Source organism: Bos mutus, chromosome 9, assembly GCF_027580195.1.
Source record: "Bos mutus isolate GX-2022 chromosome 9, NWIPB_WYAK_1.1, whole genome shotgun sequence".
Taxonomy (NCBI): Eukaryota; Metazoa; Chordata; class Mammalia; order Artiodactyla; family Bovidae; genus Bos; species Bos mutus.
Window position 1 is genome coordinate 103,733,893 of NC_091625.1, and position 26,725 is coordinate 103,760,617.

Below are 26,725 nucleotides of genomic sequence, written 5' to 3' on the forward strand. Positions count from 1 at the left end.
TGGTTGCGTCGCTGGCTCTTCAGTGACACGCCTCTGCGTAGTTGTTCCTGGTTCTCGGCCGTTCCTCACTGTCTCCACTAACAGCTCTTGCTGGCCGCCCTGGTCTCCCGCTCACGTGAGGCCGTGGGTGTGCAAAGGCTAAAGGACATGTCTGCAGTGGTCACACAGCTAGTTCTTGTAGACCCCGAGTTTGAGCCCAAGCCTTCCATGCTTCACAAGATCGCACCCACCTTCCCTGGGTGGGGGAAGTCTGAAAGTCCATTGGCACTGGGAGAGGGACGCGCTGTGGTCAGAAGTTGGGAAGCGGGGGAACAGAAGAGTCTGAAAGGGAGCCGCCCTGCTCGGAGTCTCATTAGAGAGTTGGGCGGTATCTGCGTTTTGTCCAGCCCAGGACTCAGAGAAGTCCCCTGCCACACCTCCAGCACCATTCCAGGCCCTCTCTGCTTGCTTCTGTTTCGCTCTGGTTCCTGCTGGTCCCCAGCTCTCACTTCCGTCTGTGTGCCTCGCACCTGTCAGTCTGGGCTCCTCCTCATGCACCCTGGCTGTGTTCGCTGTGCCTGACCCATACCCACTGGGTGTGGTGGCCTGGCATCTCACCCCGTTTATTCCAAGGGGAGTCCAGGAAAGTTAGGTCCAGCCACAGAGGGCAAGCATGTGTGTGCTGAGAGAGTTAAGGACTTAGTTCTTAGCCTCTTTTAGGAGGCATGGGATAGCAAGCGGGGGTGTGGTGAGATCAGATACTTGTTTTCTGAAACACAGCAGGGAATGGACCGGTGTGTCTATGAGCTGGAATTAGGGAAATGGAACTTGAGTACAAGAAGCAACTCAGGCAATGTTTCAGAAGAGAATCCTGCTGTGCAGGTGAAGCTCCTGTGCTCAGGCTGGTGGGATGGGGTTGGCCTGAGCCAAACAGAAGGTAGGCTTCACGGGGACCATCTGATGCTTAAAATGTGTGTTCTACATGTAGTGGAGACCCTCGAGGTAGAAGCAGTGATGCCCTGAGGGTGAAGGGCATCCGAGGGGGAGGAGGGGGAGGTAAGAGTAAGCTGACAAGGGCCCGGGAGGCAGGTTCAAGGGTAAGAAGGAAGGCGGGTCTGCCCGATGCCGCAGCGGCCATGGATGGGGCTCGGAGGTTGTCAGGATTGGCATGTGGGAGGATAGGGGAGCCTACAGAGCTGTGGTCACCCATGGGCTTGGTGGGGGTCAGATGACAGAAATTTGGTGGCAGTTTGGAAGCAAAAAAGGCAGAAGCTGGGGATGGGGTTGCTTTTTGTGGAAGTCTGGTAGAAGGAGCCCAGCAGAGTCTCCTGGGCCTGTGGGGCGGTGGGGGTGGGGGGAGGACAGAGTGTGTCCTGAGTCAGTGGCACTTGGACTTCTTGAGCTTAGAGGCCGCTTTGAAAATAATTTGGAAGTTTCTTAAATTCCCCTTAAAAAGTATTTTTCAGTATCATCTTCCAGCACTGACAATAGATAACCAGAATTCAAACGTGCATTTTGGTGACATGTAGTCACCCTAGAAGTCCTTTGGTGCCAAGTAGCTGAATGTAGCAATTGCCTGGGTGCATGCACACAACCATTGCTGTTTCCTCCAGCAATTGGATAAACTGAATTCTTGCTTTAGAATTTTCAGATTAGGTGAATATGTTAAAGTTTTTCCAAGTGTGGAATACTATATCTGCAGTAAGGGCAGAGATAAAAGATGCTGAGGTGGTGAGCTAGTTAATGAATTAATATTATAATTGTAGAAAACTTCTCTGAAAACCCTGTGTACACCCAGAAAAGAATGTTACATCTCAACTCTGTACAGTTGCCAAAATTGGAGGTTTTCTGATAGAATGAATATATAATTTGTTATAACTTTATAGATAAATTTGCCAAATTCTAACTCTTGAAATAAAAAAAGAGGAAGAAACGTAAGAAGGTATAGGAAAATACATTAGAGGGTTCAGTTCAGTTCAGTTCAGTTGCTCAGTTGTGTCTGACTCTTTGCGACCCCATGAATTACAGGCCTCCCTGTCCATCACCAACTCCTGGAGTTCACTCAGACTCATGTCCATTGAGTCAGTGATGCCATCCAGCCATCTCATCCTCTGTTGTCCCCTTCTCCTTCTGTCCCCAATCCTTCCCAGCATCAGAGTCTTTTCCAATGAGTGTATTGTACCTTAAAAGAATCATAAAATATCTAACCATATTGTTTCTGATAGATTCTGTATCAAAAGGGGCATTATAGAGAAATATGTTACTTCTAATGATCTTTCATTGGTTAGAGCATCAAGTAATAACTCTTTTGGGATCCTTGCTGACTTTAAAGCTGCTAGCTTGTCTGCCATCCCGATTTAAAGAAGCATTTAGCCATGAAATAGACCCTGGAGTATGTCCAGCCAGAGAGCAGTCGTGGCCGCCTGTTGGCCATGCACTATTTGCCAGCCTCTGTATTAGCTCATTTAATCCTCATGGATAGTTCTCTGAGGACAGCACCTTTGTTAAACCTATTCTACATGTGAAGGAAGCAGGCACTGAAGGTATTAAGACTCAAGTCACTGGAGTGAATGGGCCTGAGCGAGCGCGTCACATGCGTCAGTAGCAGGACACTGATGCACAGAGGTTCTGATGCTCCAGGCTGTAGTCAGAGCGCATTTTACATGCCATCGGGGGTCAGTTCAGTTCAGTTGAGTCAGGCCTCCCTGTCTATCACCATCTCCCGGGGTTCACCCAGACTCACGTCCATTGAGTCAGTGATGCCATCCAGCCATCTCATCCTCTGTCGTCCCCTTCTCCTCCTGCCCCCAGTCCCTCCCAGCATCAGAGTCTTTTCCAATGAGTCAACTCTTTGCATGAGGTGGCCAAAGTACTGGAGTTTCAGCTTTAGCATCATTCCTTCCAAAGAAATCCCAGGGCTGATCTCCTTCAGAATGGACTGGTTGGATCTCCTTGCAGTCCAAGGGACTCTCAAGAGTCTTCTCCAACACCACAGTTCAAGAGCATCAATTCTTTGGCATTCAGCCTTCTTCACAGTCCAACTCTCACATCCATACATGACCACAGGAAAAACCATAGCCTTGACTAGATGGACCTTTGTTGGCAAAGTAATGTCTCTGCTTTTGAATATGCTGTCTAGGTTGGTCATAACTTTCCTTCCAAGGAGTAAGCATCTTTTAATTTCATGGCTGCAGTCACCATTTCATGTTTCCACAAAGAACACTCTCACCACTGCAGGATTACTCTTCACATTAAAGCCACCCTACCACTGATGGCATGTAAAATGCGCTGTAACAACCTGCAGGATTACTCTTCACAGTGCATTTTACATGCCATCAGGGGTAGGGTGGCTTTAAATTGTGAAGAGTAATCCTGCAGTGGTGAGAGTGTTCTTTGTGGAAACATGAAACCTGTATGTTGGTTATTACAGGCCATCTGATCTCAACTCCTCATTGAGTGGGAGCGTGGCATCTGTTTACATCATCCATCTCATCACTTCCCAATGGTGACACTGCACTGCATTCAGAGCAGAAGGAAGCACGTCCTCAGGCAGTTTCTGCTCAGTAAAACAGTACTGAACAGGTGAATGAGAGTGATGCAGTTTCTAATCCCAAAGAATTTATGGTTTAATAGGAGAGATGAGGCAAGGTAACAAGTGGACGGTAAATGCGAGTTGAGCCCCTCACGTCGGGGAGGTGAGTTCTTATTCACAGAGGATGGCAGGGTTCTGGAGAGATGACAGAACCCTGAGGTTCTAGGGAGGTTCGGGGGAACCTCACGGGGCAGAGACAGAAGTGGCTTTTGGGAAGGGCTGAAAGAGGTCAGTTTCTATCATGGAAGTTGGGCTCCAGAGTGTCCACAAGGGGTGCACAGGAGGAGATGGAGGTCTTCAGGGCCTCTTCAACTCAGGCTGAAGAGTCTGGTAGTCGGCCTGAGTGCAGTGATTGGGCCTCTGTTTCTAGGAAGACAGTGTCACTGGGGTGAAGAGTGGGTTGGAGAGCCTGGAGAGGGGCGGCTGGACCCCTGGGCAGCCCCTTTCCCTGTCGGGTGGACAGGATGTTGAGTGACGGCAGAGGTAAGTCCCAAGTCTGGTTGGTGGGTGGAAATTGGAGGAGGAGCTGGAAGCACAGAGGCCAGCTTGACGTCCTGAGTTTGAGTGACATTTACTCTACCTCTGAGCCCTAGAAGGCCTTGGATTTCCTGCTGAAGGTCATGGTATTGTTTTCAAGGAGAAACAAGTTGCATTTAATTGTTGGGCAGGTCGCCAGAGCACAGCATGTCCAGGCAGAGAGCTACCTGGTGTACAGCGTGATGAGCAGCGGCGAGGTGGAGTGCAGCAACAGCTTGGAGGACGCCACGGACCAGGCCCTGCCCAGCCAGGCCTTCGTCTACCGCCCCGTGCGGCAGCGCGTCTACTCCCTTCTGCTGGGGGGCGGCGGCGGTGAGTTGTGGTCTCCAGGGGCCATGCACCTGGAGCTGGTTCTGAGAACTGGCCGGATGGAATGAGTGCATGCTTTCAGGACTCAGGATTTGCTTCTCTGTAAAGTCTGGAATGGAAAATGCCACTCGCATCTGCACAGGATTAAGGGTAAATGCATGGGATGTCTGTTTATCTGATTAGCAAGCAGTTGACCAGAGTTCATTGAAAGAGAAGTGCATTGTTTCTGTTGTAAAGCAGTTGTATTTTTATTCCTTAGAAGGATTTAAGAAATTTAAAAAATTTGGAAACTCTTTCCTCCTATAGAAGTGTAGTGTAGGGTGTGTCTGTTATTAGAAGACAGTTTTGTATGATTATGGTATGTCTTCTTTCTATTCTTTTACTTTTAAACTATTCTTAATAGTTGGAGCATTTCTCTTTTAAGCAGCATGTCAGTCTTGCAGTCTCTGTCTTTTAGCTGGATTGTCTGGGCTGTTTACGTTCGCTGTGCCGCTGGCTGGCGTGGCCAGGCTCGCTGTGCCGCTGGCTGGCGTGGCCGGGCTCGCTGTGCCGCTGGCTGGCGTGGCCGGGCTCGCTATGCCGGCTGGCGTGGCCGGGCTCGCTGTGCCGGCTGGTGTGGCCGGGCTCACTGTGCCGCTGGCTGGCGTGGCTGGGCTCGCTGTGCCAGCTGGCGTGGCGGGCTCGCTGTGCCAGCTGGTGTGGCCGGGCTCGCTGTGCCGCTGGCTGGCGTGGCCGGGTTTATGTCTTCATTGTGCTCTTTGCTCTGTCCTCTTTTCCCTATTTTCCCCTTTTCTGACTTCTTTTGTAATAGTTGAATAATTATTAGTATTTTGCTTTATATTGGCTTACTGTTGGACTTGAATTATTAGATTTACTTGTTTTTATGTGTTTGTTTTTTTAGCAGTTGCTCTAGGGTTTATAATGTATGTCTTTAACTTGTCGGAATTTGACTTCAGTATTATACCATGTAAGGCATACTGTAAAAACCTTACAACAGTGTACTTCATTTCCCCCTTCATTTTTGCTATTCAGTATATTTTAAAGATTTTATTTTGAAATAATTAAATACTCAAGGGAGTTGCAAAAAATAGCATATAGGATTTCATGTACCCTTTATAAAATGACATTGTATATAATAAAGTATAATATCAAAGCCAGGAACTTGACATTAATACAATAATACTATGAAGCAGACTATAGATGTTACTCACTTCTCAGCATTTTTTACCCCCATTTGTTTGTGTATGTGTATAATTCTGTGCAGTATTGTCCATACAAGATACAGGCGTGGATATGCTGATATCCATATACAGATACGGATGTATTCTCCATACAGGATACAGGCGTGGATATGCTGATATCCATATACAGATGTGCATGTGTTATCCATACAAGATACAGGCGTGTTCCATGGCCACAGGGGCTCTCCATCTGCTGCCTCTTCATAGCCACCTTCTGTCCCTGTCCCCTGGTGAACAGCGGTCAGTCCTCCAACTCAACCCTCTGGTCATTTGAGAATGTCACGTAAGTGGAAACATGGTGGTAGTAGCCTTTTGAGATCATGCACATGTTTTAAGCGTAAACACATGATTCTTATTTTTACTTTAAGCTGTTGGCAGACATTTTTGTGAAGGACCAGGTGATAAACATTTTAGGCTTTGAGGGCTCCACAGTCAGTAACAGCTAATGAGCTTTGTTGAGGCAGGTGCCCTAGACACAAATCCAGAAGGGCATGTTGTGCCATTGAAGCTTTGTCTAGTTTTCCCATGTCACACAGTTTGAATTGTATGTCATTGGTCTGTGTCACAGAATATTCTTCTTTCAATAATTTTCTAATCATTTAAAGCAGTATGAAAAGCATTATTAGCTTTCAGACTGAATAAAGGCAAGCCAGCCAGATTTGGCCTGTGAGCTGTGCTTTTGGTTGTTTTGGAAAGGAGTTAATTGGTGAGTCGATGTCTGCCGTGTGTGCCATTTCTGGTGCTCTTTACTGCAGAAATATAATTCTTCTGGAGGTAGAAGTTTAGATACTTCTTGTCTGGCCCTTTGAGGGTGTCATTCTCTTGTCTCTAGCTTGTGTTTCTCCTGAGATGACCGTGGTCCTTCTGACTGTTGGGTCCGCAGGTTGTGAGTGTTTCTCTGGCTGTTGAGGGTTTTCTGCTGATTGCTGGTTTTCAGCCCCTGTTTAAGCTGAACTTTGGAGTCATTTCCTCCATGTGTATTCTGCTTGCAGCTCTTGAGCTCCTTGGGTCTGTGAGTTTCTGTTCCCTGCTGACTTTGAGAGCGCCGTTTCATTGAACACTGTCTTCTGTGTCTCTCTGTCACTCTAGGCCCCTATCACATGCCTGGTTCACACCTCACAGTGCCCCTCAGGCACCAAGGCTCGATTGTTAAGCCTCTTCTCTCTGTGCTTCAACTTGGATCCCTCTTGTTGCTCTGATTTCACATTTACAGAGCCTTTCTTCGGTAGTGTCTAGTCTGCTACTAGCCCATCCAGTGAAATTGTCATTCCAGATGTTGTATTTTCAGCATTTTTAAAAATCCTCCATTTCTTTCTTCCCTGTCTTCATGTTTTCCTTTAAATCCTTAAACTTGTTTGCACTACCTGTTTTCAAGTCCTTATCTACTAATTCCATCACCCCTGTCATTGCTGGGCCTGTCTGTGGTGGGTCCACATGTTTCTGCTTATTCTCGTGTTCAGTATTTTACTGTACTCTAGAAGGTTTTGGATCTGTGAAGGGTCTTGCTTTTTGTCCTGTAAGGGGTCATTTACCTGATCCTTGCAGGGTTTGCCTGAAGCCTTGTTAGGTGGTCTGGGGAACCTCAGGAGATAGAGGGGCCCTGTTTCTGAGGCCGGGGCTTCCTGGGCTGTCACCGAGTGCCGATGTCTGACGTGGCCGCTGCACACGGTGGCCCCGTGCGGCCCCAGGGTCACATGGCTCGTGGCCATCTGCCTGGCCTCGTTGAGCCTTGCCCTGGGCGTAACACGCTCTGTTCCTCGGGACCTCGGGGTGCTCCTCTGCATGGCGCCGGCTCTGATTCTGCTCATAGCCCTGCTGTCGGGACAGCCTGTCCTCTCCGAGCCCTGCTTTGCTCTGCTTTGCTCTCCTCTCTTGCTCTTCTGGGCTCTCACTGCCTCAGCTGCCATCTGCATGGTGCCCTGGGTAGACTCTCCGCTTGAGGGTGCCAGGGCTTCTCGGGTCCTCAGTACGGGAAGGATCTTGGCTGTAGCCCTGCAGTCCCTGTCTTGGCCACACCTACCCTCCTCTCCTGCTGTAGGTGCCGACGGAGGTGAGTGCTGGTATGGTGCTTGTATCTTTTTTGTGGCTTTTCTCTGCCCTTGGAGAGTTCAGTTCTGCATGCTGGTACATTTTTCTCCCACCCATATGTCTATTGTCCATTACTGGAGCTGCTCAGAGATGATGCTGGACCTCCTGGACTGATGTTTTGTTTCTTCATCCTTCCTTCCGGTTTGTTTTTCCTGCATTTGGGGAACATTTCACCACTTCGTTCTCAGCTCTTTGAGAGGTTTCCCTCTCTCCTTCCTGTCTCATTCTCTCCGTTGAGACCTCGCTTGTCTTACTGACACTTCTCCTAGAAGTGGAATTCCTGCTGGAAGCCTTGAGCCTCACTGGTGGGGGCTGGAAGAAGTGGGTTTGCCCCCTCTTTACCCAGGCGCTTTCTTTCACTTGCATTGCTTTAAGAATCAAATCCATGTCGATGGATACAAAATGCATTTCCCAACCCAAGCCATCCTTCTGATCAGTTCTCTTTATCCCTCAGGCCCTTAAACACTAACTTCCCCAGATTCCTCCCTTCTTCCCTCATCAAAAGTGATTTCCCATCACTCACTGGGACCATCTTGCATGTGGGAGAGGGATGGTTGGGTGGGGAGGTTGGGGAGGAAGGAGGTGCCCCAGAGGGCCACTGACCCAGTGTCTCCTCTCCCTCCCTGGAAAAGAAGTAATTTCCTCTCTGAGGGCACCGTGTGCTCTTCGTTCTTCAGCAGATTATGGTTTGTACTTGCCCGTGTGCATTGTCCATGGCTGCCTCCCCACCAGGCTGAGCAGGGCCTGGTCAGGGGCATTCTGTTGCACCTGGCAGATGTCTCAGCATGACTTAGTGACCGATATATGTGTTTAAAATACTACCTCTTCAGAAGTGCTTGCATTTAGCAAGGCATTCCTTGGAAAATGATTACTCTGATGGTTGAATTTCAGACACAGAGGGAGAGCGATGGTCCCTCAAATGCCACTACACGAGCAGCTGTCTCTAAGCCCTGTCTGATGGGCAGGCGGGAGCACTTGTTTGGAGTGAGGTTTAGAATCAAAGGTGCCTTTAGCTCCACAGTCATTGACTCTCCACACCAGAGCTCCTGCAGGTGTGCAGCTGTGGACACTGGAGGTCTGAGCCAAAGCATGACACCAGATTGATGACTTCATCCCTCAAAGTTCCTCATTATGGGCAAGGTTTGGATAACAGATCTGTTGGATGCTCCCGTTCATCTGGAATGTTGGAGGGTGCCTCTTTAGGGAGTGCTTGGTCACTGTCACTCCTCCCTGTATTTATATAGTTGAGCATATGGTGTTTAGACAGCTCAGTGGCGTCATGGCCAAAACAGGGGAGAAACCCTGAAGTTACTCAGTCCTCAGCCTGTCCTTGGCTTCATGCCTGTTCTTACCACTGATTTTAACACTGTCTGTTTTTTAGTCTCCCTAGTGATAACGTTAGATAAAATCATCGGGAAGCTTGATGCATTTTAAGAAATAAAAGAAACTCAAAAAGGTGCAAGAAGGCAGACTCTGTCTGCTTTCTCCCTCCCATCTCACTGGTTCGCAGCTCAGAATGGCCCACGCCTGTGGCCCTCTTTAACAGTTAATATTAACTGTCCTTTTTCCTTGTCACTTTCCCCTCATTTTCACCATGCAGACATTCCAGGAATCCAGTGGGAATTGCAGGAGGCTGATAGACTTGTGATGGACACCTTTGCAAAGCACCTGCAGGGCATCAGCTCCTCTGAGTCCTAGAGGTTGACCTAAAAAGTAATCCTTTTTTCCAAAAGATATATACAAAAAAGAAAGTTTGGGGGAATTTTCTGTTTTTTAAGGACTAAAGCCACACATAATTATAGATTAATCCAGCAATATAAAAAATGTAGGATCATAAAGACAAATATAAACTTTTTAAAGCCTGGAGAGTTGTTATCAAACTTGAAAATCCCTGTGATTGAGAGGTTATAGTTGACATTGCTTCTGTTCATTCTCTTCCCCTCCCAGTGCTCACAGACCTGCCAGATTGTGTGAGAGGAGTGGGCACTTTTGAGAGTTTGTGTGTTGGAATAATCAAGAGTTTTTAACGGGAGAAAGGTTGGACATGTAGACAGACCCACATTTTTGCTCCCAGGGGAACATTTTTTAGTTATATACAGAAGCTTTTATAAATGGTATGATGTGTCTGTCCTTTGGAAATAGCAGGAGAACAACTTTGGTTGTTATTTTTTTGTTTTCCATATAAAATGTTATAGTGTGAATAGAGAGTAAAACTAGCAAAGAACTTTCACTTGAGTTTTACTTTGCTCTTTGAACTCGGAAACCAGCAAATCGAAAGTTCAAATGAGAAAATCAAGCTTTCCTTTTAGGAATTATCAAACTCAATCTCCTCTTCTCTTTTTCTTCGTATGTAGGCGTTTAAGAAGATTATTTTATTTTAATTCAGACAAACTAGATTATTGCAAACATTTCTGCTATTTCAAAATACATACCAGATTAAATCTTTGAAAATATGTGGTACCTCAGAGAAAACTCAGCAGTGGGTACAGGACTAGAAAAGCTCAATTTTCATTTCATTTCCAAAGAAGGGCATTGCCAAGGAATGTTCCAGCTACTGTACAGTTGCAGTCATTTCACATGCTAGCAAGTATCATGCTCAAAATCCTTCAAGTTAGGCTTCAGCAGTACATGAACTGAGAACTTCTAGATGTACAAGCTGGGTTTAGAAAAGGCAGAGGAACCAGAGATCAAATTGCGAATATTTGATGGGTCATGGAGAAAGCAAGGGAGGACTGGAAAAACATCTACTTCTGCCTCATTGTCTTTTCATACTGTTCATAGGATCCTCAAGGTAAGAATGCTGAAGTGGTTTGCCATTCCCTTCTCCGGTGGACTCTGGGAGATAGTGAGGACAGGGAACCCTGGCATGCTGTAGTCCATGAGGTCACAAAATTTAACGACTGAGTGACTGAAAAACAGCAACTGCTTCATTGACTACACTAAAGCCCTTGACTGTGTAGATCACTACAAACTGGAAAATCCATCGTTCAAAGAGAAGGGAGTGCCAGACCTCCTGACCTACCTCCTGAGAAACCTGTATGCAGGTCAAGAAGCCACAGTCAGAACCGGACATGGAACAACTGACTGGTCAAAATGGGGAAAGGAGTACAAAGTGACAAGGCTGTATACGTCTCCCTACTTGTTTAACTTCTCTGCAGAATACTTCATGCTAAATACCGGGCTGGATGAATCATAAGCTGGAATCAAAATTGCTGGAAGAAATAGCAACCACCTCAGATATGTAGATAATACCACTCTAATGGCAGAAAATGAAGAGGAACTAAAGAGCCTTTTGATGAGGGTGAAAGAGGAGAGTGAAAAAGCTAGCTTGAAACTCTACATTCAGAAAACTAAGATCGTGGCATCTGGTCCCATCCCTTCATGGCAAGTAGAAGGGGAATAAGTGGAAGCAGTGACAGGTTTTCTTTTTTGGGGCTCCCCCCGAAAATGACTGCAGCCATGAAATTAAAAGACACTTGCTCCTTGGAAAGAAAGGTATGACCAACCAAGACACCATATTAAAAAGCAGAGACATCACTTTGCTGGCAAAGGTCCAAGTCAAAGCTGTGGTTTCTCCAGCAGTCATGTACGGATGTGAGGGCTGGACCATAAAGAAAGACGAGTGCCAGAGAATTGATGCTTTTGAATTGTGGTGCTGGAGAGGACTCTCGAGAGTCCCTTGGACTGCAAGATCAAACCAGTCAGTCCCAAAGGAAATCAACTTTGAATATTCATTGGAAAGACTGATACAAAAGCTGAAACTCCAGTACTTTGGCCACTTGATCTGAAGAGCCGACTCACTGAACCCTGATGCTGGGAACATTTGAAGGCAGAAGGAGAAGGCGGCAGCAGAGGGTGAGATGGTTAGATAGCATCACCGACTCAATGGAAATGAACTTGAGCAAACTCCTGGAGATAGTGAAGGACAGAGGCGCTTGGTGTGCTGCAGTCCAAGGGGTTGCAAGAGTCAGACTTGACTTAGTGACTGAACAACAACAACCAGAGAATGGACTAATTTTCCAGCCAAAATGCATTTATTTTAAGAAGCTTTCAGGTAACACTTTGCATCTAGCTGTGGCTTTTGGAAGAAGCAGGGAGCTGTAACTGTGTCTGTGGTAGGGATAATCTGAATTAACAGAGAAAATGCTTCCAAATGAATGTCTCGGTTTGGACAGAGACCTCATTCAGACTAAAGACTTATTCTTTGCACGTTGATAGGCTGTTCTGGCCACTCTGCACTGCCTCTTCTGGCAGAAGGAGGAAACAGGCATACTGAGTGTCCCTGTCACATTCCTGCTCACCAGGGGAGTGGCAGGATGCAGAAGAGCCTGCAGACACCTGGCCTCCACTTCAGAGAAGACGCTCATTTGTGTCTCTTTTCCTGTATCCTTCCCCACCATTTCTGATAAAATTTTGTTTAGGGAATGAAAATTAAGGTTAGTGGTTCCAATTGAACTTTCATCTTCTGGCTAGCTAATTTTATTTGAAAGATAAGAGTTTCCTATTCAAGGCTCTGTAAGTAAATAGCTGTAAGTGCTACAGTGTATGCAGCAACTCATCAGGTGTTCAGTTAATCATTTTAAAAAGCAAAAGCTTTTCTTAGTTTGTTAATTAAGAAATACTTTGGAATTAATATGCACCTAACTGCCAGTTCAGTTCAGTCGCTCAGTTGTATTTGACTCTTTGCGACCCCATGGACTGCAGCACGCTAGGCCTCCCTGGCCATCACCAGCTCCCAGAGCTTTCTCAAACTCATGTCCATCAAGTTGGTGATGCCATCCAACCATTTCATCCTCTGTCATTCCTTTCTCTTCCTGCCTTCAGTCTTTCCCAGAATCAAGATCTTTTCTAATAAGTCAGCTCATCAGTGGCCAGAGTATTGGAGCTTCAGCTTCAGCATCAGTCCTTCCAAAGAATATTCAGGACTGATCTCCTTTAGGATGGACTGGTTGGATCTCCTTGCAGTCCAAGGGACTCTCAAGAGTCTTTTTCAACACCACGGTTCAAAGCATCAGTTCTTCCGTACTCAACTTCCTTTATGGTCCAACTCTCACACCCATGCATGACTACTGGAAAAACCATAGCTTTGACTAGACAGACCTTTGTTGGCAAAATAATGTCTCTGCTTTTTAATATGCTGTCTAGGTTGGTCATAACTTTCCTTCCAAGGAGCAAGTGTCTTTTAATTTTAATGGCTACAGTCACCATCTGCAGTGATTTTGGAGTCCAAGAAAATAAACCCTCTGTTGTCCAAGTTATGGAGAAAAGAGGGAATTTGGCATCAGTGCTGGTCTGCATAATGAGGAAAGAGGGGGTTGGGTTGATGTGCTGGTCTAAATTTTGAGAGAGGAGCTCCTGGTGTTGGTGCTGGTCTTAAGCCTGTTTTCTCTTAGGCCTGCTGCTCCTATTGGACTCATCTCCATGGGCAGTGCCATCCTCCTGGATTGTAGCTGGGCAGATAATGCTAAGGTGCCTTGCCTAACTCAGTGGAACTATGAGCCATGCCATGTAGGGCCACCCAAGATGGACAGGTCATAGTGGAGAGTTCTGACTAAATGTAGTCCACTGGAGAAGGGAATGGCAAACCACTTCAGTATTCTTGCCTTGAGAACCCCATGAAAAGGCAAAAAGATTTGACACTGAAAGATGAACTCCCCTGGTTAGTAGGTGCCCAAAATGCAACTGGGGAAGAGTGGAGAAATAGATCCAGAAAGAATGAAGAGGCTGAGCCAAAGCAAAAACAATGCCCAGTTGTAGATGTGACTGGTGATAGAAGTACCAGCTCCTAAACTGTAGAGAACAATACTTCATAGGAACCTGGAATGTTAGGTCCATAAATCAAGGTAAATTGAAAGTGGTCAAACAGGAGATGGCCAGAGTGAACATCAACATTTTAGGAATTGGTGAACTAAAATGGACCAGAATGGGTGAATTTCATTCAGATGACCATTATATCTACTACTGTGGGCAAGAATCCTTTAGAAGAAATGGAATAGCCCTCATAGTCAACAAGAGTCCCAAACACAGTACTTAGGGGCAGTCTCAAAAATGACAGAATGATCTCTGTTCGTTTCCAAGGCAAAGCATTCAGTAGCACAGTAATCCAAGTCTATGCCGCAACCACTAATGTCAAAGAAGCCAAAGTTGAATGGTTCTGTGAAGACCTACAAAACCTTCTAGCTGCTAAGTCACTTCAGTCATGTCCAATTCTGTGTGACCCCATAGATGGCAGTCCACCAGGCTCCGCCACCCCTGGGATTCTCCAGGCAAGAACACTGGAGTGAGTTGCCATTTCCTTCTCCAATGCATGAAAGTGAAAAGTGAAAGTGAAGTCGCTCAGTCGTGTCCGACCCTCAGTGACCCCATGGACTGCAGCCTTCCAGGCTCCTCCATCCATGGGATTTTCCAGGCAAGAGTCCTGGAGTGGGTTGCCATTGCTTTCTCCGACAAAACCTTCTAGAACTAACACCAAAAAAGAGATGTCCTTTTCATCATAGGGGACTGGAATGCAAAAGTAGGGAGTCAAGAGATACCTGGAGTAATAGGCAAGTTTGGCCTTGGAGTACAAAATGAAGCAGGGCAAAGGCTAACAGAGTTTTGCCAAGAGAACGCACTGGTCAGAGCAAACACCCTCTTCCAACAACACAGGATACAACTCTGCACATGGACATCACAAGATGGTCAATACAGAAATCTGATTGTTTATATTCTTTGCAACCGAAGATGGAGAAGCTCGATACAGTCAGCAAAAACAAGAACGGGAACTGACTGTGGCTCAGATTATGAGCTCCTTATAGTAAAATTCAGGCTTTAATTGAAGAAAGTAGGGAAAACCACTAGACCATTCAAGTATGACCTAAATTAAATCCCTTATGATTATACAGAGGAAGTAGCAAATAGATTTAAGGTATTAGGTTTGATAGATAGAGTGTCTGAAGAACTATGGACAGAGGTTTGTAACATTGTACAGGAGGTGGTGATCAAAACCATCCCCAAGAAGAAAAAATGAAAAAAGGCAAAATGGTTGTCTGTGGAGGCCTTACGGATAGCTAAGAAAAGAGAAGTGAAAGGCAAAGGAGAAAAAGGAAAGATACATCCATCTGAATGCTGAGTTCCAAAGAATAGCAAGGAGAGATAAGAAAGGCTTCCTAAGTGGTCAATGCAAAGAAATAGAGAAAAACAATAGAATGGGAAAGACTAGAGATCTCATCAGAAAATTAGAGATACCAAGGGAACACTTCATGCAAAGATGGGCACAATAAAGGACAAAAATGGCACGGACCTAACAGAAGCAGAAGATATTAAGAATAGGAGGCAAGAATACATAGAAGAACTATACAAAAACGGATCTTCATGACCCAGATAACCATGATGGTGTGGTCACTCACCTCGAGCCAGACATCCTGGAGTGTGAAGTCAAGTGGGCCTTAGGAAACATCACTACAAACCAAGGTAGTGGAGATGATGGAATTCCAACTGACCTATTTCAAATCCTACAAGATGATGCTGTGAAAGGGCTGCAGTCAATATGCCAGCAAATTTGGAAAACTCAGCAGTGGCCACAGGACTGGAAAAGGTCAGTTTTCATTCTTATCCCAAAGAAAGGCAATGCCAAAGAATGTTCAAACTACCACACAATTGCACTCATTTCACATGTTAGCAAAGTAATGGTCAAAATTCTCCAAACGAGGCTTCAATATTACGTTAACCAAGAACTTCCAAATGTTCAAGCTGGATTTAGAAATGGCAGAGGAACCAGGGATCAAATTGCCAGCATCCATTGGACCATAGAAAAAGCAAGAGAATTCCAGAAAAACATCTACCTCTCCTTCATTGACTATGTTAAAACCTTTAGCTGTTTTGGGTCATAGCAATCTGTGCAAAATTCTTAGAGAGATGGGAATATCATACCGCTTTACCTGCCTCCTGAGAAATCTGTATTCAGGTCAAGAAGCAACTGTTAGAACTGGGCATGGAACAAAGGACTGATTCAAAATTGGAAAAGGAGTACGTCATGGTTGTATATTGTCACCTTGCTTATGTAACTTATATGCAGAGTACATCATGAGAAATGCTGGACTGGATGAAGCACAGTTGGAATCAAATTGCTGGGAGAAATATCAATAACCACAGATATACAGATGACACCACCCTTGTCACAGAAAGCAAAGAGGAACTAAAGAGCCTCTTGATGAAAGTTAAAGAGGAGAGTGAAAAAGTTGGCTTAAAACTCAGCATTCAAAAAAACAAAGATCATGGCATCCAGTCCCATCACTTTCTCGCAAATAGATGGGGGAACAATAGAGACAGTGACAGACTTTATTTTCTTTTGCTCTAAAATCACTGCAGATGCTGACTGCAGCCATGAAATTAAAAATGCTTTCTCCTTGGAAGAAAAGCTATGACCAACCTAGACAGCATAATAAAAAGCAGAGACATTACTTAGCTGACAAAGGTCTGTCTAGTCAAAACTATGGTTTTTCTAGTAGTCATGTATTGATGTGAGAGTTGGACCATAAAGGCAGCTGAGCGCTGAAGAATTGATGCTTTTGAACTGTGGTGTTGGAAAAGATTCTTGAGGGTTCCTTGGACTGCAAGGAGATCAAACCAGTTAACCCTAAAGGAAATCAGTCCTGAATATTCATTGGGAGGACTGATGCTAAAGCTGAAGCTCCAATACTTTGGCCACCTGATGTGAAGAACTGACTCATTAGAAAAGACCCTGATGCTGGGAAAGATTGAAGGCAGGAGGAGAAGGGGACGACACAGGATGAGATGGTTGGATGGCATCACAGACTCAATGGACATGAGTTTGAGCAAGCTTCTGGAGTTGGTGATGGACAGGGAGGCCTGTGGTGCTGTAGTCCATGAGGTCTCAAGGCATCAGACACGACTGATCGACTGAACTGAGATGATGCTGTGTGTCTCTTGGAATGTTGGTCCAAAGACTGCTTCCCTTGGTCCTAACAGAGGGGAGCTAGGAGGACTGTCGGGTGTGTTTAGACAAGGGCACCAGTGCCCACCGTGAACCTCTCTCTCTGTCTTTTGTGTGTCACTTAAAGCTCTGAGACATTGGCTCTGAACCTCTGTGCTGTGAACAATCTTAGATAAAAGGTGGTCATTTCCATGCGGTGTCAAATGTGGTTTTGTGAATGTTTTAGTGATTCCCAAGGAGTCATTTGGCAGGATAGGTCCCTTAATAGCAGTGGTTGAGTGGGAGTACAGAACCTAGTAAGGTTTGTCTCTTGGCATGAGCAGGGCAGCATTCACTCAGTTGGCTATTTTTTAATGTAATGAAAACCTTGGCCAAGAGGATTACATAGAAATTGGGTTGTTTTATTTTTAACAACATTAAGAATACTCAGATCTTCTTTTTTAAAATTTTTTCTGTGTGTATGAAATTTAGACTAAGATGAACTTGCTCCTAAACCTGCAGTTAATGAGCATTTGCTCTGGGCCTTGTGTTTTATGGAGAATGGTTTTTGCTCTAGGGAGCTCAGTTTTCCGGGACTCCAGCCAGAGTGCTGCCTGAGTGGGGCGCAGTGGTTGGGGAGCGTGGGAGGCTCAGCTGAGAGGGAGGGAAGGGGGGCTCGCCAAGTGTGGGCACAGGAGGTGGCATCTGCGGTGGGCTGGGGGAGTGGTGGAGGGGAGTGGGGGCAGAGCAGAGCGTGGCCCAAACGCAGAGGTGAGAAAGGGCGAGGTGAGCTGCGGCTGAGTGGGGCACGGCAGCTGACTGGGCCACCTGAGCTTCCGTAGCAGTTAGTAATCTAGCAACAGACAGAAGTGCCTTTATTCTAGATTATTCCTACCAGCTTTCTGATTCGTCTGACATAACACTAGACTTAATAGTTGCGTAAAGTAGTGAATTTAAGAGCAGAAAGGACTGTCATATTTCTGCTCCCTGAATGTTCTCTGGGACGGTAGGAGGGTGATGGGGAAGGAAAGCAGGATGCTGCAGGAGCCGTCTCGGTGGTGACTGAGAGGTCACCTCTGCCCTCAGTGATCACCTATCCAGGTTGTCCTGCCACCCACCACCCAAGGTCATCATTCTGGTGGGACTGGATGGACGACCATCCGATCAGAGGGTAGGAGATCCACTGCTGGATGCCCGAGGCCCCTTGGTGACCTTGGATGTGAGAACTCACTGTGCTCACCGGCGTGGAATTGGTCCTGCCGAGGTGGCTCTCGTGCAGTGTGGTGATGGACTGGTACGCACGTCCACTGATGCAGCTGTCTTTACTCAGGTGGTTCCAGCACCGGCCCCGCTGTCAAGGAGTGGTTTGTGTACTCCGGGAACCCACTGAGGCAGCCAGACCTCGTCAGGCCGCTGCAGATGAACATTCCAGGTACAGACTGCTGCTAAATCGCTTCAGTCGTGTCCGACTCTGTGCGACCCCAGAGATGGCAGCCGACCAGGCTCCTCCGTCCCTGGGATTCTCCAGGCAAGAGCACTGGAGTGGGCTGCCGTTTCCTTCTCCAATACATGAAAGTGAAAAGTGAAAGTGAAGTCGCTCAGTCGTGTCCGACTCCTAGCGACCCCATGGACAGCAGCCCACCAGGCTCCTCCATCCATGGGATTTTCCAGGCAAGAGAACTAGAATGGGTTGCCATTGCCTTCTCCACCAGGTACAGACAGCCTTGATTAAATGTCAGAGTTGTTTACCACATGATGCAATAATGATCTCTGTGGAAACATACTTTTCCAGAACTGCACACACACTGATTTTCATTTCTACCGTGGGTCCAGGAGTGGTGTCCCTAATGAAGTTCTAATACAACAGAGGAAAGGGCATTATACAGACCTCTCCAGGCCCAGTCTTCTGAACCACCCTGCCTCACTCCCCTGCCTGCTGCCCAAGGTCCACGCCAGGGGGAGAAGGAAACCAGGACCCCCTTAGTAAGCAGCTGTGAGTTAGCACGGTTGCATTCTTGCTGCTCTGCTTGGGGCGATTCTTGTCTTGCTTCCACGATTGAAAGTGGGCTTGATGAATTGGGAAGAGGAGGTGAAGGAAGGTGTTCAACGAGGTGAAGGAAGGTGTTCAACTGTAAAAGTAAGTTTTTTTCAAGGGCCAGTAGGAGGGGAGGAGAAAACAGAGTTCTCCTAAAAATTAGTCGAAGTAAATTCTTCCTGTGGGTTCTTAGTATCTGGAGAAAGCCAAGCGTGTTCGACTGTAGGAGACAGGGTTCTACATACAGACCCTTGAAGAGAGGACAGAGTTTTGGGCTTATTTTAGTGGCCTTTCTTATTGTTTCACAAAACAAATACTTTCCAAAATTTTTATATTCCATTTTTATATGCTTTAAATTCTTTCAAGTCACTATTGTGTTCTGTCACTCAAGCCTATAATTTACCAAATAAGAAACATTGTGAAACATATTTCTTATAAGTGGAATTGTACAAGGAGAGAAGTTGAGGGAATATTTCCTAATTCTCTCAGTTGATAAGTGATATACTCAAACCTAAATATTAGTATTTTAGTATTTCAAACCTAAAGGTACTTATCACAAAAACAATTTAAGAATGACACATTTTACAGCAAGAAGTACTTTCAAAGAATACCCAAAATCATTTCCCAGAAATGTTTTAATATATATATATGTAATTTTCATTTTATAGTATCGTTCCAGAAATAATGTAGAATGGGAATATTTGGCCTTTCATTATTATATTACGAGTTAACTTTAGAGGCCCTCAATATAAGGTTTTAATAAACTCTAAAGTTTGCTTAGTTGTTGGAGAGACTGTTTCTGAGGCTTGTGGGCACGTGCTCCTTGGCACTGCTGAGCTGCAGGTGTGTGCGTGTTGCACACTGGGACTGCACACGGGGCCTGTGCTTCCAGAAGGAGCGGGAGCCCCGCCCACCCTCGGAGGGCGGGCGTGCGTCCGCCGTCTCTAGAACCCTGGAAGTGGGGCCTTGAACTCGTGTTGCAGGTGATTCAGATGAATGACTGTTCACATTTATGTTAATAACAATACAAAATGATAGGATTTTTATATATAAGTCTTCTGTATATCCATGAGGAAAAATGCCAGATGGTTTTTATTTTAGACTCATTTGGAAGCTGGATCATCCAGGTGCCTATCTCATGGTTTTCCAGCACCCTGACAACGTGTATGTTAAGAGCAGTGGACTCCTGCTGCTTGATCCTCACCTTCTGCAGGCCCTCAGAAGGGTGTACCTGGAAATTTGGCTTTCTTTCCCCCGACCTGCCCCTCACAGGGTCCCTGCGTCTGTGCATCATCCTCAGCCGCCTCCCTTACTGACACGCTGCATTTTGTGCAGCAAGTCTTGACCACACAGCAGGCAAGCATCTGACATAGCTTTTTATCTCCCAAACTGGATATTCTTCTTTAGGCAACATGTAGGTGATTTTTTCTGTCTTCACAGAGCCTCGTTTTGGTCATTTTAAGCATATCCTTATTTTATAAACCTCGGAAAGCTGATTGCACACATCTAATTGGTAGTTTGTCCATCTGGAATGATTTTTAAAGCATTCAAGAATCTGAGAGTAAGCTTAGTATTTCTTGGCTGTATAAAGACGTGACTCCCCAGCACCTTGCAGATCTTCTTTTATAAAATGAAACAAGTTGTCATTCACAGAAATTTCCTCCTTCCCAGTCCCTCTGGGCAGCACTCTTGGGACTTGCTCATTTCTGAGAAGCTCTTGAGACTTTCCTGTCCGTGAATTCACACAGAAGCCTTTGCCAAGTGAAGACATAATTTGACTTTTGAAGCTGATACGTTTCAGGAGCAATGCAAATAGGACCTATAGACAAAATCTCAGCTGCCCATGGAACTCTGGGTGAAGTGTGGGGGCCACCCTTGATCCTTTCTGGCAGAGTCACACAATTTTCTCATACTGTGAAATGTTTTCATTTTGCTGTTTTTGACTATTTAAAAATGTGAAAATCATTCATTCATTCATAATTTCTGCATATAAAACCAAGGAAAATGTATCTTGCACAATTTTGGCAGCTGTTTCTTTTGCACAGTGTACTTTGAAAACCACTAGTCCAGGAAAATAAGAGAGCCGACTACCAGAGTAGACCAGTGGTGTTCTTGCCAAGCACCCCGTCACAGTCTCGTCTGTCTCACTCCCTCGGACAGCATAGCTGAGCACAGGAAGAGAAAGCCCCCCCTTTCCTGCACAGTATAGCTGTTTAAAGAAAGAGGAATGTTTTCAATGAAATACATATATGCTGACCTTTTAGGATTTCTGCTTGTTTAAACCAGGAAGTTCTGTTAATGTTTACTTTCCAGTTGCTTTAAGTGTAAAAGCCCAAGGAAGTCAGCAAGGAAAGAGGTCAGTGCCCTTTACTTCTTTACTTTGTTTCTGAGAAGCGTCTTATAACTTGCTAGTACAAAGAATAATGGTAAATGGACTTTTTTTTTTTTTTTTTTTTAAACTAGGGGGAACGCCTAGTTTGAGACAGCTGTGGCTGAGCCAAGAGCCAGGAATCCAGGCCCAGCGCTTGGACACACTGCTGGCCTGCTTTGACCTGTCATCCTCACGAGAAGAACTGCAGGCAGTTGAGCGCCCCTTTCAGGCGCTGTGCTGCCTCCTGGTCTACCTGTTCGTGCAGGTAACCTCCCTCCTGGCCGTGGCTGCTGCAGTCACCCCTCGCTTCTGGCCCTTGACTTTTGTGGGGTATGGTGGTCTGGGGTGTTGCTGAGGGCTGGTCCCCTGCCCCGTCTCTGCCCAGTGTCTGTTTCATAAAAAGTGAGGTCTCTGTGTGGCCGTACATTTGAGGAGCCCTGTTGGCTGCCGGCATAGAAGTGGGCTCTGCACCTCCCTGTGATAGAAGCTTGAGGTGTCTGCCAGGTCCAGGCCGTGGTGCACTTTGCTCACGATGGCCTAGCTTTGTGGAGCGTGGGCTGTCCTGTGTCCCTGTTTGGATGGTGGTTGCCACAAACACGGGGCAGGTAAGCCACCCTCAGTGAGGTTTAATTTACTGCCTCTTCACTGGTTTCACACACACCAGGACGAACTTTCATTTTGAGTAGAACTTTCCTTTATTTGCACCAGACTCAGCAAAGTATAAATCAGTAAATGATCACAGGATTATTTAATGTTTAAATGAAAAATACATTTCTTTTGCTACTTTTACTAAATGTGCATGCATGTATTATCAGTTAATGCTTTCTTTCCCTTGTTTATGAATCTGCAGGTGGCTAAGGCGGACACAGTGGGGGTTGGGAGCTGGTCGATGACCAGTGGCTGAGTTTTCTCCTCCAGGAGAATAAGCGGTTTCTTCTCAGGACTGTGTGTGAATATATGGATAGTGATATTTGGATATGGATATATCCTTGGATAGCCTTGTGTTAGCACTCTTAGGACTACATTTTGCATTTCTTTTTCCAGCAGGAGAGAGAGGTCCTTGAGCCCATTCGTAGTCAGTTGACACAGCTCTGCTTTCTTGTCAGCTGTGCAAGTGACTGTTGGCTATGAAAATCCACTTCCAGAAGGAAAATATCCCAAATCACAGAATAGTCACTTTACATCCCACGTATTTATATACACCTGAGGCTAGACAAGTATCAGAAGGAAAATTTCCACTTTTACCTTCTTAGTACTAGTAATTACCTTTAAATGAAATCTTTTTAGTATAAGTCAGCATGAGATAGACTCATTGTTGGTTGACTTTAAAGGATACATTCAAATTAGAACTTTTAAAATAGAAAACAAATCAATGCATCAGTGTTATCCCTTAGATTAAAAGGTACTATACTGTGTTGCCGGAGAAGGCATTGGCAACCCACTCTAGTACTCTTGCCTGGAAAATCCCGTGGACGGAGGAGCCTGGTAGGCTGCAGTCCATGGGGTCTCTAAGAGTCAGATACGACTTAGCGACTTCACTTTGACTTTTCACTTTCATGCATTGGAGAAGGAAATGGCAACCCACTCCAGTGTTCTTGCCTGGAGAATCCCAGGGACAGGGGAGCCTCATGGGCTGCCGTCTATGGGGTCGCACAGAGTCGGACACGACTGAAGCACTTAGCAGCATACTGTGTTGTTATCCATAAGGATAACTATTCTCTCTTTAGATTAATAACTATAATCTCTTTAGATTAATAAGGCTAAAATGGTATACTTTTGTATGCTGCTGCTAAGTCACTTCAGTCATGTCCGACTCTGTGTGACCCCATAGACGGCAGCCCACCAGGCTCCACCGTCCCTCAGATTCTCCAGGCAAGAACACTGGAGTGGGGTGCCATTTCCTCCTAGTTAAGCTTAAATTAGGTGCCACACAGGATGAATGCATACTGTTTAGTGCACACAGCGTACAAAGAAACAAAGCCCTGGTTTGCTGACTGTTGGGCCCTAACTTGGTTAGCTCATTGTCACTTGGAGTCCAGCCTCCAAGTTAACATGTTATTAGAGGCTAATTTGAGAAACTTTTCCGGAAGGGTAATTTTGCATCATAGAAAGTTTGCATATTTTTTATAATCATGGTAGAGCAAATACTTTATCATAATAATCTCTACTATGTGAAGTTTTTAAAAAATTGGTATTACTAAGAATCTTGTCTCCTCTGATATGTTATCAGTTGAGTTCAGTTCAGTTGTTCAGTTGTGTCCGACTCTTTGTGACCCCCTGGACTGCAGCACACCAGGCCTCCCTGTCCATCACCAACTTCTGGAGTTCACCCAAACCCATGTCCATTGAGTCAGTGATGCCATCCAACCATCTTATTCCTCTGTTGCCCCCTTCTCCTCCTGCCCTCAATCTTTCCCAGCATCAGGGTCTTTTTAAATGAGCCAGCTCTTCACGTCAGGTGGCCAAAGTATTGGAGTTTCAGCTTCAACATCAGTCCTTCCAGTGAACACTCAGGACTGATCTCCTTTAGGATGGACTGGTTGGATCTCCTTGCAGTCCAAGGAACTCTCAAGAGTCTTCTCTAACACCACAGTTCCAAAGCATCAGTCCTTTGGCACTCAGCTTTCTTTATAGTCCAACTCTCACATCCATACATCACTACTGGAAAAACCATAGCTTTGACTAGATGGACCTTTGTTAGCAAAGTAATGTCTGCTTTTTAATAAGCTGTCTAGGTTGGTCATAACTCTCCTGCCAAGGAGTAAGCGTAGATTTGCTAATCACAAAGATGGTGGCAGAGTATGAAATCGATAAACTGAAAAAGTATGGTTTTTTTTTTTGCTACATTGTTGGCATGCGGGATCTTAGCTCCCCAACCAGGGATCAAAGCCATGTCCCCTGCAGGGGTAGCACAGAGTCTTAACCACTGGATCACCAGGGAAGTCCAAGAGTGATTCTTTTTTTGTAGGCTGGTTTTTTAAAATCAGCTTTCTGCAAAAGATGCTAATGGCAAGAAGTAGAACTAACTATATGCCAACAAACCTGTCTAAGATAGAGGTGAGGGCTTATGAGTTTAAAACAACATATTCTCTGCTTGGTCTTGCTTTTGTAGGTTGAGATCTTTTTTCTTGGTCATGAGTGCTATGCATTTGTAGATTTCTTGCTTTTTCTGCAACATAATTATAGCTTCATTTATACAAAGGCAACTTTGTATAAAGCTGGAGTAAAGGTAGAGATGGATGGTGACATTTGGTGGCTGAGCCGCTGACCCTGTGAGGAGGGTGTGGAGGTGCTGCTGTGGCCGGGCCCCACCCATCTGTGTGCTCCGCCCCCTCATTCCCAGGCTCTGTCTCTCCTGTCTCTGTCTCTCCTTGCTTCTCACTCACACTTTGGTTGGACTTTTTGATTTCACAAAGGATGGGAGGAGTTGCACATTTGGGGAATCCTGGTTTCTAATACGGAGAAGGCAGTGGCACCCCACTCCAGTAGTCTTGCCTGGAAAATCCCATGGACGGAGGAGCCTGGTGGGCTGCAGTCCATGGGGTCACTAAGAGTCAGACATGACTGAGCGACTTCACTTTCACTTTTCACTTTCATGCATTGGAGAAGGAAATGGCAATCCACTCCAGTGTTCTTGCCTGGAGAATCCCAGGGATGGGGGAGCCTGGTGGGCTGCCGTCTATGGGGTCGCACAGAGTCAGACATGACTGAAGCGACTTAGCAGCAGCAGCAGCAGCAGGTTTCTTATAAATGGGGATCCAAAGACACAGTTGACATCTGGGGCTCGCAAGCGTGGGTGTTTGTCCCAGCTCTGATCACCCTAGCTCAGGCTAGCTGTGGGTGCCTTCTGTCTGCAAACCCCACAGTTGTCAGCTCTGGAAATTTGTGTTAACCCTTGATGACCTACATGGCTCCAAGGCTCAGATTTGGCCATAGCTCAGGCTTCCCATCGGAGAAGGCAATGGCACCCCATTCCAGTACTCTTGCCTAGAAAATCCCGTGGACAGAGGAGCCTGGTAGGTTGCAGTCCATGGTGTCGCTAAGAGTCGGACACTACCGAACGACTTCACTTTCACTTTTCACTTTCATGCATTGGAGAGGGAAATGGCAACCCACTCCAGTGTTCTTGCCTGGAGAATCCCAGGGACGGGGGGAGCCTGGTGGGCTGCCGTCTATGGGGTCGCACAGAGTCAGACACGACTGAAGTGACTTAGCAGCAGCAGGCTTCCCACAGGCGTTCTGGAGTGTTCTGCCTTGCTCATGAGTACCAGGCTCTGCTGCCCAGCCTGGCTCTGGTTGACATGGAGATTTATACACCAGGGACTGTGGATAGGGGGAGAAAAGACCCCGCCCACCTCCAGGGATGTCTCTTCTGCCCTTGGTGTGAGTGTGTGTATATGAGAATGTGTGTGCTCTGCTGCCCCAGACGTGTGTGTGTGTGCTCTGTTGTCCTGGGTGTGTGCGTGTGTGTATATGCTCATGCGTGTGCTCTGCTTCCCTAGGCGTGTGTGTGTATGCTCTGCTGTCCTGGGTGTGTGCATGTGTGTATATGCTCATGTGTGTGCTCTGCTGTCCTGGGGGTGTGTGTGTGTGTGTGTATGAGAGTGTGTGTGCTCTGCTGCCCTAGGTGTGTGTGTGTGTATGCTCTACCATTCTGGGTGTGTACATGTGTGTGTATGGTCATGTGTATGTTCTGCTGCCCCAGGCATGTGTGTGTGCACACACATATGTGCACATGCACTCTGCTGTGCCTGTGTGTGTGTTTTGCTGCCCCGAGCGTGTTGCCTCCCGCATTGTGTGTGTGTGTGTGTGCACATGCGTGCTTGGCTATTCATGTAAGAGTGTGGGTGCCTTGCTGCCCCAGGGAGGTATGTTTGCTTTGCTGCTCTGAGCATGCACGCATGTATGTGTATGCACACATGTGCTGTCCAGAGCCTGTGTGTGTGCTTTGCATGTTTGTGTGTGTGTACTTGGGCACATGCTATCCTGTGTGTGTATATGTGTGCACTTTGCTGCCCTGAGCATGTGCACATGTGCATGTATCTGTGTATGTATATATACGTGTACATGTGCTATCCTGTGTAGGTGTGTATTTTGCTGCCATGACCGTGTGCACACGTGTGTGTGTACATGTGCATGTGCTGTCATCTGTGTGTGCACTTGCTGCCCTGAGCATGTATGCATGTGTGTGTATTGTGTGTGTGTGTACATGTGCATGCACCACACGTGTGTGTATTGTGTGTGAGTACATGTGCATGCACTGCCCTCTGTTGCCCTGAGTATGCACACGTGGTGTGGGTGCACATGCACGTGTGCGTGTTTGTATGTGTGCATGTGTGTGTGCGCAGTACATGCACACATGCTGTCCCATGTGTGCGTGCACTTTGCATGCATGCATGTATGTGTGTGTGTACATGTGTGTGTGTTTGTGTGTGTGCACATTGTCCTCTGCACATTGCTACCCTGAGTGTGCATGCATGTATGTGTTTGTGTGTATGTGCATGCACTTTTGCTGCCCTGGGCACGCATGCGTGTATGAGTGTATATGTGCACACATTGGTGTGTGTGCTTTGCTGCTCTGAGCGTGTATGCACGTGTGTGTGTGTGCATTTGTACATGCGCACATGCAGCCCTGTGTGTGTGTGCCCTTTGCTGCTGG

General features: G+C 46.2%; 1 protein-coding gene across 3 annotated transcripts in view; it reads left to right on the forward strand.

Moving 5' to 3' along the window:
- FAM120B (family with sequence similarity 120 member B) overlaps positions 1-26,725 on the forward strand; it is a 66,464-nt gene that overhangs the window by 18,575 nt on the left and 21,164 nt on the right. For 2 of the 3 annotated variants that reach the window (XM_070377087.1, XM_070377088.1), the window contains exons 3-5: positions 4,240-4,420; positions 17,991-18,092; positions 21,159-21,331. In XM_070377087.1, the coding sequence (XP_070233188.1) occupies positions 4,240-4,420; positions 17,991-18,092; positions 21,159-21,331 (456 nt within the window). Of the gene's footprint in view, positions 1-4,239; positions 4,421-5,817; positions 5,942-17,990; positions 18,093-21,158; positions 21,332-26,725 lie in introns of those variants that run through there. The other variant, XM_070377089.1, reaches the window with a different exon arrangement.